The sequence below is a fragment of the Dendropsophus ebraccatus genome, chromosome 4, assembly GCF_027789765.1.
Source record: "Dendropsophus ebraccatus isolate aDenEbr1 chromosome 4, aDenEbr1.pat, whole genome shotgun sequence".
NCBI classification, from domain to species: Eukaryota; Metazoa; Chordata; class Amphibia; order Anura; family Hylidae; genus Dendropsophus; species Dendropsophus ebraccatus.
In genome coordinates, this window is record NC_091457.1 from 91,961,654 (window position 1) to 91,978,037 (window position 16,384).

At 45.7% G+C, this 16,384-nt stretch overlaps 1 protein-coding gene across 2 annotated transcripts in view; it reads right to left on the bottom strand.

Annotated features, from left to right (window-relative positions):
- LOC138788419 (pleckstrin homology domain-containing family G member 4B-like) overlaps window positions 1-16,170 on the bottom strand; it is a 77,167-nt gene extending 60,997 nt beyond the window's left edge. For both annotated transcript variants that reach the window (XM_069966267.1, XM_069966266.1), the window contains exon 1: window positions 16,082-16,170. In XM_069966267.1, coding sequence (XP_069822368.1) covers window positions 16,082-16,084 — 3 coding nt within the window. In that variant the 5' untranslated portion in view covers window positions 16,085-16,170. The remainder of the gene's footprint in view (window positions 1-16,081) is intronic.
- Between the last annotated feature and the right edge of the window lie 214 nt (window positions 16,171-16,384).

A 16,384-nucleotide genomic window follows, 5' to 3' on the forward strand; every position in this document is an offset into this window, starting at 1 on the left:
AAGTCACAGGCTAATAATACCTGTGCCATCCAGGATAAGCAGGTTGGGGGGCACAGGTATTAGGAGAGCAGGAAGCACTGAAGACACTGAAGGATAGGCAGACAGTAATCTGGGATGCAGAGAGTGGAAAAGGACACTCACCTACCACTCGGTGAGCCCAGGCGGAGGCGGAGCTCTGGTACAAGAGGTGGAGCTCTGGCTGTGGCTGGTGGCTGGTGGGGCGGTGGCTGACGGCTCTGTGGGCATGGGCAGACAAAGGAATCCGGACTCATTCTATGGTTTCCTGGGAAATGGTGAACGGTGGGAGAAGCCTTACAGCACTGGCTGAGCAGCCTGCTCTCTCACTCTGGTCTCAGGGATCCTGACAACTGTTGTCCACAATCCAAGTGCGGACTGTGGTCTGCCAGTTGAGGACCCCTGCTGGATACTTCAGTCCACCTTTCTCCAACCCTGCCTTTATACCCCCTCCAGATGACAGCTAGACAGTAGCTGGACATCAATGAAGTGTTGTACAGAGGGCTTGGCTTTATAGTAGACAAGCTGGGTTAGGCCATACCCAGCACCCAGCAGCTGAGTGGGCCCCCCAGATGGAGGGCGACGTTGGGCTGGGGGTTTCTCCTGTTCCCAGTGGACCAGTCCGCGCCTGTATACAGGTCCTGGTGGGGAGGGTGGGTCTAGAAGCAGCCAGATTAGACAGGTGATCATGTAGTTCACACAGTCAGCTAACCCAGAACTGACCATTTCCTTTGACAAATATAACACTGATGATCACAGTAATGAAATGCATGGATGCAGTTAAGTTTGAATGGAATTAATTACGCTGTAAAATAGTGATGGTGAGTGTGTATAAGATGGGCAAAAAACAAACAAACCTGCAGTGCATCTTTTATGAATGCTCTGCCTGTGCGCAGAAAACTCCTATAACTGAGGGATAGTCTGCAGACACATTCAGATATAGCTGATGTTAAAGAGGCCTATGTTTCGGCAGGATATACATGTACACTGATGGACACTCAGCTTCCAGCTATAAGAGACCCAAGAATGTAGATGTCAGCCAGGTTATCATGTACAAGCAAACATAATTGAAGTTACTATCCTTTATGTATTACAGCAAAGCTGATGTAGATAAGCTACAACTCCCATCATGCTCTGCAAGTCAGGACAAACCAGCATCTCATTTACACCCAGCAGCTACAATTCTGCACAGAACCAATTTTTCTAAGACCCCTTTACATCACATTTTGGGGCTACATCCAAGTTGGGATAACAGCAAGAAAAAAAAAAGTATTCTGATTAAGAATGGTCCGAACCTGCCGAGGTTGGGGTTCGTATGAACCCGAACGCTCGGCATCAGATTCCCGCTGTCTGCCTGCTCCGTGCAGCGGGTGGATACAGTGGGAGGACCGCCTGGAAAACTGGGATACAGCCTATGGCTATGGCTGTATCCCAGTTTTCCAGGCGGTCCTCCTGCTGTATCCACCCTCTCGACGGAGCGGGCAGACAGCGGGAATCATTACCGAGAGTTCGGGTTCGAACCATCCCTAATTCTTATGTATCAATTTACTTTATTATACTACACATTGCTTACTAGTTTGTGTGGTCTGTTTGCTTACAGTACTTTTTATTTTATTTTACCGTACTCCGAAAGCATAGTTTTGCCTCCCATAAAAAAAGTAGAAATAAGATAGTCAACAGTATAAAGTGTTCTGTATATTAAAGAGAACAGGCCTATTGCTGGTACATGTCCCAATATCTATTGCAGACATCCTGGCCTATACCACAGTCAGAGTCAAAGTATGATGTACTGTAAATGGGGCCTAACATTATGAGGGCTTTCTACAACTGAAACCAATATAAAAAGTCACCATCATGCATCATGCATATTGTAGATACATGTCAAGTACCTTCTCTGTATAGAAAGGCATGATAGTATACACTTTGGCGTATACATTGGAGAATAATGTTCTACCAGGGCAGTAAAAGATCACATAGGCCTTTCTATCCGACTAAAGCACATGCTCACCTGAGATAGGTGTTAGGTCTGTATAGGTTTTTATAGGTCAGATCTCTGGAAGCAGAACAGTGAGGATTTGCCTACTGCTCATTTCTCAGGGCAGTGAGTAAATCCTGCACAGTTATCTCCAGACAAGGAGGGGTTAATATGGAAACAGCAAAGCAAAATGCAGAGCCATCAGAACTATCAGGGTGCAGACAATGGGATGTCAGAGAACATGCATTTTTCACTCTTCTCGGTTACAAAATCTGAAGGGTGGGATAGAACTGACGGAAACAAGAATGCTAAAGAGCAAGCTCAGCTCTCTCATCCACAGCCACTTCGCCCACACCAGCCGCACCTAGCTCCTATTGGCTGCAATCCTCTAACACTCTTAAAGTCCAAAATACATATTAAATATTAAAGACAGATTTTCACACAGTCTCTGATGTAGTAGGACTGCCATCGAGAACCTTTATAGATCTATATGTGACTGGGGCGAGAACCTATCTGGCCAAGCAGGACAACCTCCCTCCATTATTCTGCTCCCGAGGCAATGCACTGAGCACCTGGGTAGGCTTTCTGCTGGATATGCATTTTTAGCATTAGGGTACAAACCCACACACCGTATACGCAGCAAATACGCAGCAAATACGCAGCAGTTTGATGGTGAAGATTTAATGCTGAGTTCAGTTATTTAGATCTAATCTGCTGCGTTTTTGTTGCGTATTTGTTGCGTTTTTGCTGCGTATTCGCTGCGTATCGCAGCAGTAAATACGCTGTGTATACGGTGTGTGGGTTTATACCCTTACAAAGTATCTATTGAAGCCAATAGGCGACCATGTGGTAAACAGTTACAATGTGTCAACTCGAGTGAAAGCCTCTTTCCTTGTATCAGCCGTTCAATCCTTCTTATAAGTCCAGAACAGAGACGTTTCTTACCTTCCCTCTAATACCTATGCCCTTATGCCATGTGTAGACAGTGGTTATGCTGATGAAACTATCCACTTCAAGGTTGTTTCATTACTGTTTGCATGTCAATTCTTTGGGTGGATGGCAGATTGAGCTTCAGAATATCATGGAGTCTATTGAACAGGCGAAACGTCAAGTGGAGACTGCTGCGCAGACTCCGCTTGAAATTTCCCCCAAATTCTGTAGTATGCAGGTACCCTAAGGGTGAATTCACAAGTACAGGGTCTGCAGCAGATTTGATGGTGCAGACTTGAAGCTGAACCTATTAATTCTTTGGACGTATGGCGGATTCTGCCCGGGCACAGAATGGAGTCTATGGCACGGGCAGAGACATGCGATCAGGTGCAAGCTGCGGAATCCGCAAGGGGTTTTCCATCGCAATTCCGTAGTGTGGATGTACCATTAGGGTCCATTTACACGGAAAGATTATTATCTGACAACTTATCTGCCAAAGATTTGAAACCAAAGCCAGGAATGTATTTGAAAAGAGGAAACATTTCAGGCTTTCCTTTATGACCTGTTCTCTGTTTATAGTGTGTTTCTGGCTTTGGCTTCAAATCTTTGAACATGTTCATTCTTTGGACGGACGACGGAATCCGCCCGTGCATAGAATGGAGTCTATGAGACGGGGGCGAGCGGGCGTGAGCGGTGGATTCTGCAATGGATTTTCCGAAGTGTGCACATACCCTAAGGGTAGCTTCACAAGTACTGTATTGCTGCGTTTTTAACGCTGCGTTTTTGGTGCGATTTTTACATGCGCGTTTTGATTTTCACATGAAAATCATGTGAAAATCAAAACGCGCATGTAAAAATCGCACCAAAAACGCAGCGATAAAAACGCAGCGATACGGTACGTGTGAAGGCACCCTTACACTGATAAATCTGCCCCAGTGTTTCTATAAGCAGAATAGCGAGTTCAGCTCTGAAGTATAAGGCTAGCTGTAACTTAGGATCAGTACAAGGTGAGTAAGCACAAGATACTATTGCTCATTTCACCATGCAATATATGTAAAGTTCTCACTGTTTTCACGCAGTGTTAATTACAGTATACAGGATGTGCTGAATGTTAATAAAACTCTGCCCTGCAGACAAACAGCACATTATAGGGTTCTATGCAGGTTTATTGTTGCTTTTTGTGCACATACATTACATGCTACAAATAATAGAGTACAATAAAAATTATTTTAATTAGGCATCACATTTAATTTCATTGTGGGCTTTCTTCCCATAGTTTTCTAATAAGCGAGCTTTATATATGATTCTATCTCGAACGTTCGACTGTTCTGCACCCATCAGGACCAAAAGATGCTGGTATTAGGACAATACAATCTTACTGTGTTTAGGCACATGTTATTCATATTGTTTAATTAAATTAGTACAGAAATTAGTAAAGAAAATTCTATTCCGAATTTAAAGAAATCCAGCTATAGCATTTTATATATGAGGCTTGGCCGACACTGTGATTTACCATATGTAACTGAATGTAGCACTTCTGAGCACATTGCCATCTTCAGGCTATGTTCACACAATGATTTTTAATGGCTGTGTGAACAACTTTAAATAACGGCCAGTAAATGTCCTGAACATTTGACGCCGCTGCGAACAACGGCCATTATTCTATGCAATTTGTGAACTAGCGGCTGTTGTTTCCATAGACTTCAATGGAAATGATTGAGGACTGAACCCAACATCCATTTATTTGAGTATCAAATAACAGCCATTTTACTAAAAAATATATATATATAATAATAATAATAATCATAGCGAGCCACGTTACAGAGGGGAGGGATATCACTATGGCTACACGGCTAGCGGCAGGCCTGCCCCCATGCCCCCAGTGCTCTGGAGCATGCAGGTGTCAAGGAAAAGACTGGCCGCAACCTGGGAACCTGGCAGCAATTCAAAAAAAGGACCATGCCTCCAGCACTCCCGCGTCGGCGCCGATCTATTAAGGTAAAAAAAATTAGCAGTGATGTACCTGATGGTACATTCACTTTAAGATTGCAAGCAGGTGTGATGCTAATACACTTGCTGGGCAGCTATTACATGTGTCCCATTGGGCAAGGGGAAAAAAATATCAGTGCTTTGATGAATCTATAGACATGAGCAATAAGTGTGCTCTTTTATACATTATAAGGCTATATTCACACTATCCAAAAGTCACGGAACGGCCGGTCTCTGAAAACATCATCCCCGCCGGTACTGCAGTACCGGCCTGATGATCTTTAGCGCTGCAGAGTTCTAATGCGGCCGCATCCGTGCACGTCCGCATCAGAACTCCCCACAACACACTATGGAGCGTGCCGCTGGAGCTGCTCGCTCCATAGTGTGCACTGACAGGGTTTTCTGCAGTCGCTATTCACTGGCCATGTCAGTTTTCAATGCCGCCGCTAGGGATCCCAGTCGGAGTGTATACACTCCGGCCAGGATCCCTTCAGCCTGCACAAATACGTAAGTTCCGCGGAAATTTCCACGGAACTTACATAATGTGAACATAGCCTAAGGCCACAACCACACATTGTCTTTTTTTTTTGTCTGTTTGATGGACTTTTTCTTCTGTTATTTCAGAATATTTTGCAATAATGGACGTTATTTGGCAAGAAATGACAGAATAAAAAAAAAAAACAACAACCGTCAAACAGACAAAAAAAGACATTGTGGCCTAAAAGTGGATTTCTTATTAAAAGAGTCATTCACACCTAACAGTGAGGTTTTGACTGCTGGGAACCCCACCAATCCCGAGAACGGGTACAAAAACATCCCGAAATGAAAAGGGCACAAAAACATACACCAACATCAAATTTATCTGGAACGCTACCTCGCAAATTTAAGTGACTGGGCCCAGTTTAAAGGATGGCAAAATCACACAGCACAAATGTTCTTGTAAAGATAAAAAGATTTAAGGCCTAATAATACATGAAAGGCACAGGGAGAGTGGCCCTGTAAAAGCCATAAAAATATCAGGTTTATATACATAGATATAAGGAATGTCACCTGCTGGTTGGGCTGGTTTGCCTTCTACTTGAAGCCATAGGCCAGGAGCATACTGAGTTTTCTAGTACACATCACTTGCCAAAATATGCACTCAAAGAAACATTCAATACACAACCCATTGATCGTAATGGAAATATACAGTGTGAACTGTGGCGTATATATTTTGACTGGGCATTTTATCAATACGTCAGAATAACTTGAGAAAGTGTGTCAGAAATGCAGAATGCCTATGGACCTCATTGAATGGGTCTAATCTGCATCCATGACTGTGATTAAATACTTGGTCATAAAGGCAAACATGTGAGAGAAATCTAAGGAGCATAGCAGCGATCTGTTGCCGTCGCTCCGTGCAATAGGTGTCGCGGCAGCAGACCATCGCTATCTCCTATGGCCCTCCTTGAACTTGCTGTCGGTATGTTTAATAGTGCCGGAAGCGAGCGGGGAACAAGGAGCAAGTGAGCGCTGAACTGACAGGTTAGCATTCGCTTTCACATGTTCAGTGATTTTCCCGGATCGTAAATGTAGTCCGCTGGCTCCCTCCATGATCCGTGCAAAACTGTCCATGTTTAGATCCGTTTTGCTTCTGTTTTGAATCTGTATCAGTGTTCTTGACTAATCTGTTTAAGGGTGCCTTCACATGTACCGTATCACTGCGTTTTTAACGCTGCGCTTTTTACATGCGAGTTTTGATTTTCACATGATTCACAAATCAAAACTCGCATGTAAAAAAAAAAAAAATCGCACCAAAAACGCAGAGATAAAAACGCAGCGATAAAAACGCAGCAATAAATACGCAGCGTTAAAAACGCAGCGATACAGTACGTGTGAAGCTACCCTAAAGCATTTTATTCACACGTCAATTTTACAGCCCATGAAATTCTGTGTGTTCATTCACACCATCCTTGCTGCGAAAAAATAGGAAAGATCATAGTGCGGATGGCAGCCCCTCCCCCCGCTGCTGTCACCATCTCCCGGCTCCCATCTCCCCCGCTGCTGTCACCATCTCCCGGCTCCCATCTCCCCCGCTGCTGTCACCATCTCCCGGCTCCCATCTCCCCCGCTGCTGTCACCATCTCCCGACTCCCATCTCCCCCGCTGCTGTCACCATCTCCCGGCTTCCATCTCCCCCGCTGCTGTCACCATCTCTTGGCTCCCATCTCCCCCGCTGCTGTCACCATCTCTTGGCTCCCATCTCCCTCACTGCCATCACCTTCTCCCAGCTCCCATCTTCCCCGCTGCTTTCACTGTCTGTCAACAGACGTTCAGTGTTTTTCACAGAGCAGACAAATTCACGCTCTGTGAAAAACCCTGGACATGTGAATAAGGCCTTACATTGATTACAGCACATCTGTGTTTTTCACGAATGAACACAGATGTCACATCCATGTACATCCGTGAAAAACACAGATCTAATTGATTTCTATGGGGAATCCATGTTGTGCTTCTGTTCCAAGTTATGTCATGTCCTATTTTTAAACGGAACATATGAACATGTGAATAGCCCAATACAAGCTATAAATTTGTCCATGTGCAGTCCAGTAGGGATGAGCAAATTCACAGTCCTAGTAAAGCAAAGCACTTTATTAGTCTTGGTGGTCGGCTTGACAGCTGGCTGCCTTTGAACTCTTGTTTGCATCTGCCCCACCTGCGCCGCCTTTGCCAGTGGGGCGGAAAGGGGGCGTTACGGGGGATGCGGCTGCAGTCAGAGGGGGTGCGGCCTCTGCGTGCGCCAAATTTATCATTTTTCTGGTGGAAAAATGACAATGAAATCAGAGCTGGCGTAGGTCTCAAAAGCCCATCCATGCAATCGGGATTTATGTAGAGGCAATGCGCCTCTACATAAATCCCCTGAGGTCCAGGGACATTTGTAAGCCCGGTGTAAAAATGTCGCCCTATGTGTGTGTATACTGGCGGGACTGTGGGCATCAGTTCAGAGTAAAGGGAGCAGACTGTGCTGGGCTTTTGCTGACTAATAGAACCCTACATTGGCTTTATCCCTAATTATCAGATTATTCCTAACGCTGATATTTTAGCACTGGAACACTGGACTGCAATAAGAATGGTGTCTATGTATCGAGTAAGAAGCCCTATTGTACATTGCCTTTAGTTTAAGCATTAAAAAGCTGCTGTCAGGTCCACATTAAAGGGTATTTGTCATTAAGAAAACTTTTTGATATGTCACAGGGACACATCAAAAGTTTTGATCTCTTGGGGTCTCATTGCAGACCCCCACAAGTCTGGGGAAAAAGCAGGGGCCAGCATGCTTCACTTCCCCCCATGCTAATTATCTTTGTTCTGGTGCCCTATAGAATTACATTGTAGCGGTAGGATGGAGATTGCACAGCGCCGGGCAATGAAATGCGCTACTAAGTGCGTCTCCTAAAGACAACATGCTGCATTATTTTGAATGCAGCTTTGAATATTAATTAGGGAAGATGCTGAAAAATAGCTCAAAACCATAAAGAAAAGTATTTGCAAATCTGTTCAACTGTAAGCACCTAAGCCTGGACTGACTGTCCTGAAAGAGTTAATATTGGACTACAAATTCTCTCTATGCAAAAGAGCAGAGATGCAAATAAGGTAAAAATAACAAGAATAAAAACCAGTGAAGTGCAATGATAGGACCCAGATACTCTGTGGAAAGCCTGGAACAGAATGGCAAGGACATAAAAAAAGAAAATGGCCACAGAGTCCCTATATCTACTAAATAGGGTTACAAGTCTAGTGACCTCAAAATCCAGGCTTGACTGTGAACACTCCAAATGAACTCACAGCAGTCCAGGAAGGAAGGCGAGCCATGGGGTTAAATTCTTCACTATAGCAAATGCACAGTAGGGTCCAAAACAGCATACCACCAGCCAGTGTGACCACCATATCTCAGCTTCATGGGTCACTTCACATGGAAAGGAGGTTGGATACTGCAGACAGACACAGCTTTAATCTGGGGGGCACATAACCTCACCGCTACGTCCATCACTGGAAGCTATTTTGAAAATGGCCGTACAAATATATATTTAGGTCTGAAACACTAGCTAAAAGAGAATATATAGCCACCTAAAAATACCCACTCATAGACGTGATAACCATGGCTGTGCACACTCAAGTGTGTTTGTGTATTCAGTCTTTCACTGCACATAATCTCATTGGAACAGCTCACGGCATTTAACCCCTGGATTTGCTCACATACCAAATTTACCTTGGTGACACAATAGAAATGGCACTTGTGAGGAGCTGGGATAGTCTATAAATGACGGGGGAGGTTCTTCCCCCAGACAGAGAGTAAATATCCTGATCTCTCTCTCACCTCTGCACCTGCACTGACAACAGAGTTACAAAGTAAGGAATTACCTTCACCCTGTTATATTCCACATGTAGCTGAATGTGTCCAAGGTTTTGTCCAGTAAAACACTGGACAACATGCTGGGAATCCAACTGACCCCATAAGAGTCCAGGGAAAATCCACCAGGCACCGACTGTGTCCAGTATGGAACTGATCCACAGGTATTAGTTAGTAAATGACAGCTCTCTCATGACACTTATACACTGATAGCTGTCAAATCACTGAGTAGGCCCACCCACTTGACTAATTAGCCTGGAATTATGAGATTTACATAAATAAATAAAAATATTTTTACCCTGGAACTACAAAACTATAGATCAATTTGCTTAGCTCCTCTTGCTCTATAACATTTTTAAATTGACAAGTTCCCTTTGCCTTCACACCTAGCGAATCGAGTCTGTCAGGTCCTGGCAGATCACTTTCACTACATACACGCAGCGGTCTAAATGACCGCTGCGTGTATGTAATTCTGCCGGCCGCTTAACCCCTTCTGCTGCCGCCCGGCTCCCGCTGCTCTCCCGCTCTGCATACATTACCTCTCCTCGCTGCACAGGGTCCCGGCGTACTGCTCTCATGCCCGGCCAATCAGTGGCTGCAGCTGGGCAACACACTGATTGGCCGGACGGGAGAGCAGTACGCCGGGACCCCGTGCAGCGAGGAGAGGTAATGTATGCAGAGCGGGAGCCGGGTGGAAGCAGAAGGGGTTAAGGGGCCAACAGAATTACGTATTTGCTGCGGTCTGAACGACAGTGAACTGCCAGGACCTGCCAGACTTGCAGCGAGATTTACGCTGCGAGTCGGTAGGTGTGATGGCACCCTTAAAGGGAATATAGTCTAACATTGCTTTATGCATGCGTGAGACACAAGGTCCGGAAGGGGGACATAAAAAAGGGCAATTTGTTTTGTTTTAATATTTTCTTTAGGTTTACTTGCAAAGCTCTAAACAACTAACTAAAATGCAGGGCTTCTTACCATGAATCAGGAGTTCCACAGCGAAATCCGCTGTGATACCTGGTACTGTCATTTTCTATGGCTTTACATCCTTGAAGCGGATTTTTCATTTCACTGTAAGGGTACAAACACACACAGCAGATACGCAGCAGATTTGATACTGTGTTCAGTTATTTAGATTTAATCTGCTGCGTATCTGCTGCATATCGCAGCAGTAAATACGCAGCGTATAAGCCGTGTGTGTTTGTACCCTGAGAATGTAAAGCCCCTTCCCACTTAACCCACTGCTGCTGGGCTAATACGTTACCTGCCTGCGCTCCCACTTGCTTCTCAGGCTCCCGGCATCCTGACATCCCGCTCAGCCAATCAGTGCGCACGCAGCATTGTTTGTTTGTCCTCCCTCACCTACACCCACAGTGATTTGAATGTAATCTCTACTATTAGGGTACAAACACACACACCGTATACGCAGCGTATTTACTGCTGCGATACGCAGCAGATACGCAGCAGATTAGATCTGAATAACTGAACACAGCATCAAATCTGCACCATGAAATCTGCTGCAGATCTGCTGCGTATTTGCTGCGTATCTGGTGTGTGTGTTTGTACCCTTAGGGTATAAACCCACACACCGTATAAGCAGCGTATTTACTGCTGCGATACGCAGCAAACACGCAGCAAAAACGCAGCAGATTATATCTAAATAACTGAACTCAGCATTAAATCTTCACCATCAAACTGCTGCGTATTTGCTGCGTATTTGTTGCGTATTTGCTGCGTATACGGTGTGTGGGTTTGTACCCTTAAGCAAGAAGAGAATTTTTCCCGTTGAGTGCCGCTTTTCTATTCCTCAATTTGGATACAATTATATCAAAAGTTATCTTTGAGTGTAAATTTACACCACTCTTACCAGTGGTGCAGGTTATGCCTTAGGGTACAAACACACACACACCGTATACGCAGCGTATTTACTGCTGCAATACGCAGCAGATTAGATCTAAATAACTGAACACAGCATCAAATCTGCACCACCAAGTCTGCTGCAGATCTGCTGCGTATACTGTGTGTGTGTTTGTACCTATAGGGTACAAACCCACACACCGTATACACAGCAGATACGCAACAAATACGCAGCAGATTTGTTGGTACAGATTTGATGCTGTGTTCAGCTATTTAGATCTAATCTGCTGCGTATTTGCTGCGTGTTTGCTGCGTATCGCAGCAGTAAATACGCTGCGTATACGGTGTGTGGGTTTATACCCATATGGTGCGTTCACACCTACAGGATCTGCAGCTGATTTTCTGCAGCAGATTTCATTTAAATAACTGAACACAGCATCAAATCTGCTGCAGATCTGCAGGTGTGAACGCACCATATGGGTATAAACCCACACACCGTATACGCAGCGTATTTACTGCTGCGATACGCAGCAAATACGCAGCAGATTAGATCTAAATAACTAAACACAGCATCAAATCTGCACCATCAAATCTGCTGCAGATCTGCTGCGTATAAGTATACGGTGTGTGTGTTTATACCCTTAAAGGGGTCATCCAGTGCTACAAAAACATGGACACTTTTGCCCCGCTCTTGTCTCCAGATTGGATGGGGTTTGAAATCCCGGGGGATTAAAGTCCTCTTTTCGGATATACAGCTACTGCTGCAGCTGTGGCCGGTATGTGCCGCGGCTGCTGCAAGAGCTGTATACAGCAGTTCAGGGAACCATATCAGCTTGATTAGGCTGATTGGTTTATTTCCAAATTACACCTGAACTGGAGACAAGAGTGGGGGAAAAGTGACCATGTTTTTGTAGCGCTGGATAACCCCTTTAATCACTCCTGGTATGTAAAGTAGAAGGAGCACCTGTTTTTTAAATCTATTATGATCCACACCTGGTTCTGGCTTCAAAGCTGCATTGTAGAGATGCAAAAAAAAGGGCAGCGTGACAGAGCGCCCTCTGCACAGGCAGGTCTGCCCAGGGGTGTTGTTGTCTGATGTAATTAGCCAGCACCTGTTATATATTCGGTTATGGTGGGGTCTGTAGATCAGGCTACACTGCTGTCCAGTAACTAGCTGAACCCTGACTGGTCACACAAGGTGCAGCAATCCATACAGCATACTGGAGACTCTGGGTATGGAGACTCTGGGTAAGCAGCCCTGGATTATTCTACATTGGCACATGCCCAAACTAAACACGTTCCTTTCCTCTCAGGGCTTTAGCAATACAACACAGTCCTTCCCACGGTAACATTCCAAGTATATGCCCGCTCAGCTGAAGGGTTTTCTGTCCTGCGCTGGGGGCAATCTGGAGCATCTTATTGCAGATATGTCTGCTCAGCTGCCATACTATCTGGCATACCTGTGCACAAATACAGCATCTGTAGAGACGCAGTGAAATTCAGAGCAACAACAACACATGAACAAAGTACTAAAGTCTTCTGATGTCAGAGGTGGCCTGCCTGTTACTATTTTATGGTGTGTTTACACAGGCAGATTTGTCTGACAGATCTTTGAAGCCAAAACCAGGAACAGATTATAAACAGGGAACAGGTCATAAAGGAAAGACTGAGATTTCTCTTCTTTTCAAATCCATTCCTGGCTTTGGCTTCCAAAATCTGTCAGATAAATCTGCCTGTGTAAACGCACCATTAGTGGTTAATGCCACTTTGTGTGTACCAATGGCACCTGGAAGTATGTAAGCCAACAGGTAATATAGCACAGTGGGCATGTACAGGGCATCAGATAGTCTGCTTACATGTCACTAGAATCCCATGCATCACCAGCCTGCAGAGAGGCTGGAGGTGCCCTTCAAACTACTACCCCTCTGTTTAGTAGTCACTGGTACCCTTTAAATCACCAGACACCCCACACACTGATGCTCTGGTCCAGTATCAGGACATATATATGGACTGTTGATATGCATCAATAATAGCTGCACAGCCTGTCCAGATGCTGCTGACATCTTAGTCTGCTATAGTTGTACCAACATGTGCAGATGGGTAATATGCTTGGTCTATCACCTGTACCAGGTAATCTATTTATCACCGGTACCAGGCCTATTAGCAGTGTGCCCAGCACCTACTCTGCATATCAGTTTGATAGAAAAGGGTTAATATAGTGGTATATGTAATACATCTCAGGTACCTGGAACGACAGGTGAGAAATCTGCTTCCTGAATAATCTCTGATAGGTGACCAATCCGCAGTACCAGAAACTCCCCCAAATACGCCAACAATACCCAGGAAACAAGAACATAATGGAAGGTTTCTCAACATGACATCAAATCCCAAATAAAAGGGACATTAGGTGGTCATCAGCTTAAAAAGATCATTGATTTAGTTTCTGGGAAAGTTGGGTGACAACCATAACACAGGTAGATATGCTGGGGACTGGTAATGCTGTATATAATCTGCTATGCTGGCCACACAATATATCCATGCACAGACTGCAGATACGGACAACACATCCTAGTTATATGATAAAAAGAGGAACAGCCAAAGTGATACTGATACAAACAGCACAACACACAAGTCACATGACATCATGCACACATCATAGTGACACCATACAGGTCTGAGCAGCCACAAATAACAGCAACACACGGTATACATGGGGCAAACACTGCCAACACTATGTACCACAAGTGTCCTTGCCACACACACACACACAGGGGACATCACAAACATGACTGTGACACACTCCAACAAACAGCACACATCACATATACACACGTGACAGTGACACAGGCCACACCTAGCACAAGTGTTAGACAAGCATATACATCACATAGTAAAATCACAGACAACACAAGTGTCATACATGTGACATCCATACAATAGTGAAAATACAGACAGAAGTGTCACACAAGTAATCATAGACAACACACCTGTTATATGAGTGACAAACCTGACAATAGTGAAATCACAGACATAGTATCACACATATCAGAGACTGAAAGCGCACAGGGGACAATGACCCAACAGCACCACACACACCACAGAAACAATACAGTATCATACAGGTCACAGACAGGACACAGAAGCCAGAGACAATACCGCATTAGCACAGACACCACTACACACACCAGTGTACAGACAACACTACACTGCACACACGCTGCTCAATACACACCGCAGAAACAACACAGTATCACACAGGTCACAGACAGGACACTGAAGCCAGAGACAATACCGCATTATACACAGCACAGACACAACACACACAACATACACACCAGTGTACAGACACAGCACTACATCACAGACACTGCTCCATACACAGCAGTGTACAGACACAACACTACATCACAGACACTGCTCCATAAACAGCAGTGTACAGACACAACACTACATCACAGACACTGCTCCATACACACCAGTGTACAGACACAACACTACACTGCAGTGTACAGACACAGCACTACATCACACACACTGCTCCATACACACCACCAGTGTACAGACACAGCACTACATCACACACACTGCTCCATACACACCACCAGTGTACAGACACAGCACTACATCACACACACTGCTCCATACACACCACCAGTGTACAGACACAGCACTACATCACACACACACTGCTCCATACACACCACCAGTGTACAGACACAGCACTACATCACACACACTGCTCCATACACACCACCAGTGTACAGACACAGCACTACATCACACACACACTGCTCCATACACACCACCAGTGTACAGACACAGCACTACATCACACACACACTGCTCCATACACACCACCAGTGTACAGACACAGCACTACATCACACACACACTGCTCCATACACACCACCAGTGTACAGACACAGCACTACATCACACACACACTGCTCCATACACACCACCAGTGTACAGACACAGCACTACATCACACACACACTGCTCCATACACACCACCAGTGTACAGACACAGCACTACATCACACACACACTGCTCCATACACACCACCAGTGTACAGACACAGCACTACATCACACACACACTGCTCCATACACACCACCAGTGTACAGACACAGCACTACATCACACACACACTGCTCCATACACACCACCAGTGTACAGACACAGCACTACATCACACACACACTGCTCCATACACACCACCAGTGTACAGACACAGCACTACATCACACACACACTGCTCCATACACACCACCAGTGTACAGACACAGCACTACATCACACACACTGCTCCATACACACCACCAGTGTACAGACACAGCACTACATCACACACACTGCTCCATACACACCACCAGTGTACAGACACAGCACTACATCACACACACTGCTCCATACACACCACCAGTGTACAGACACAGCACTACATCACACACACTGCTCCATACACACCAGTGTACAGACACAGCACTACATCACACACACTGCTCCATACACACCACCAGTGTACAGACACAACACTACATCACACACACTGCTCTATACACAACACCAGTGTACAGACACAACACTACATCACACACACTGCTCCATACACCCCTGAAACAATACAGTATCACACAGGTCACAGACAGGACACAGGCAGAGACAATACCGCATTATACACAGACACAACACTGCACATACACAAATGACCTGAGGAAGAGAACAGCCTACACAGGTGACATTACACACAAGTTGCAGCAGTATACAGGGGCACTGGCACTACATCCCGGCACCGCGGTCACAGCCACTCTCCTCCGCGTGTAGAAGTTGCGGGCAGTGACAGCTGATACCCGTGTGGTGTAACACTAGGTATGTGCCCCCTTCCCTCCGCGGGACCGGTACCCCCGCCGCCGGCTGTCCCCCTTACCATGTCTCCGGCGCCGCTCGCTCTCCTCCGCTCACCTCGCTGCCATATTCCCGAGCTGCGAGCGCCCCGGAGCAGAGCTCAGCCCGGCCCCGCCCCCTCCTGTGTACAGCGTCCCCCCGCCAAGGGGGCAGGGCGAGGGCCGGCGGCGCTGACCCCAGCCGAGCTACCAGGGAGAACTGCAAGGACCAGCTGGAAGAAGATAGAAGCTGTCCCCACTTATCCTGCTACAGATGCTGGAGAACTACATGTAGCAGGGCACTGGGGGATTTTCTCTGTATTATATTTAACCCCATAGTAACAGCC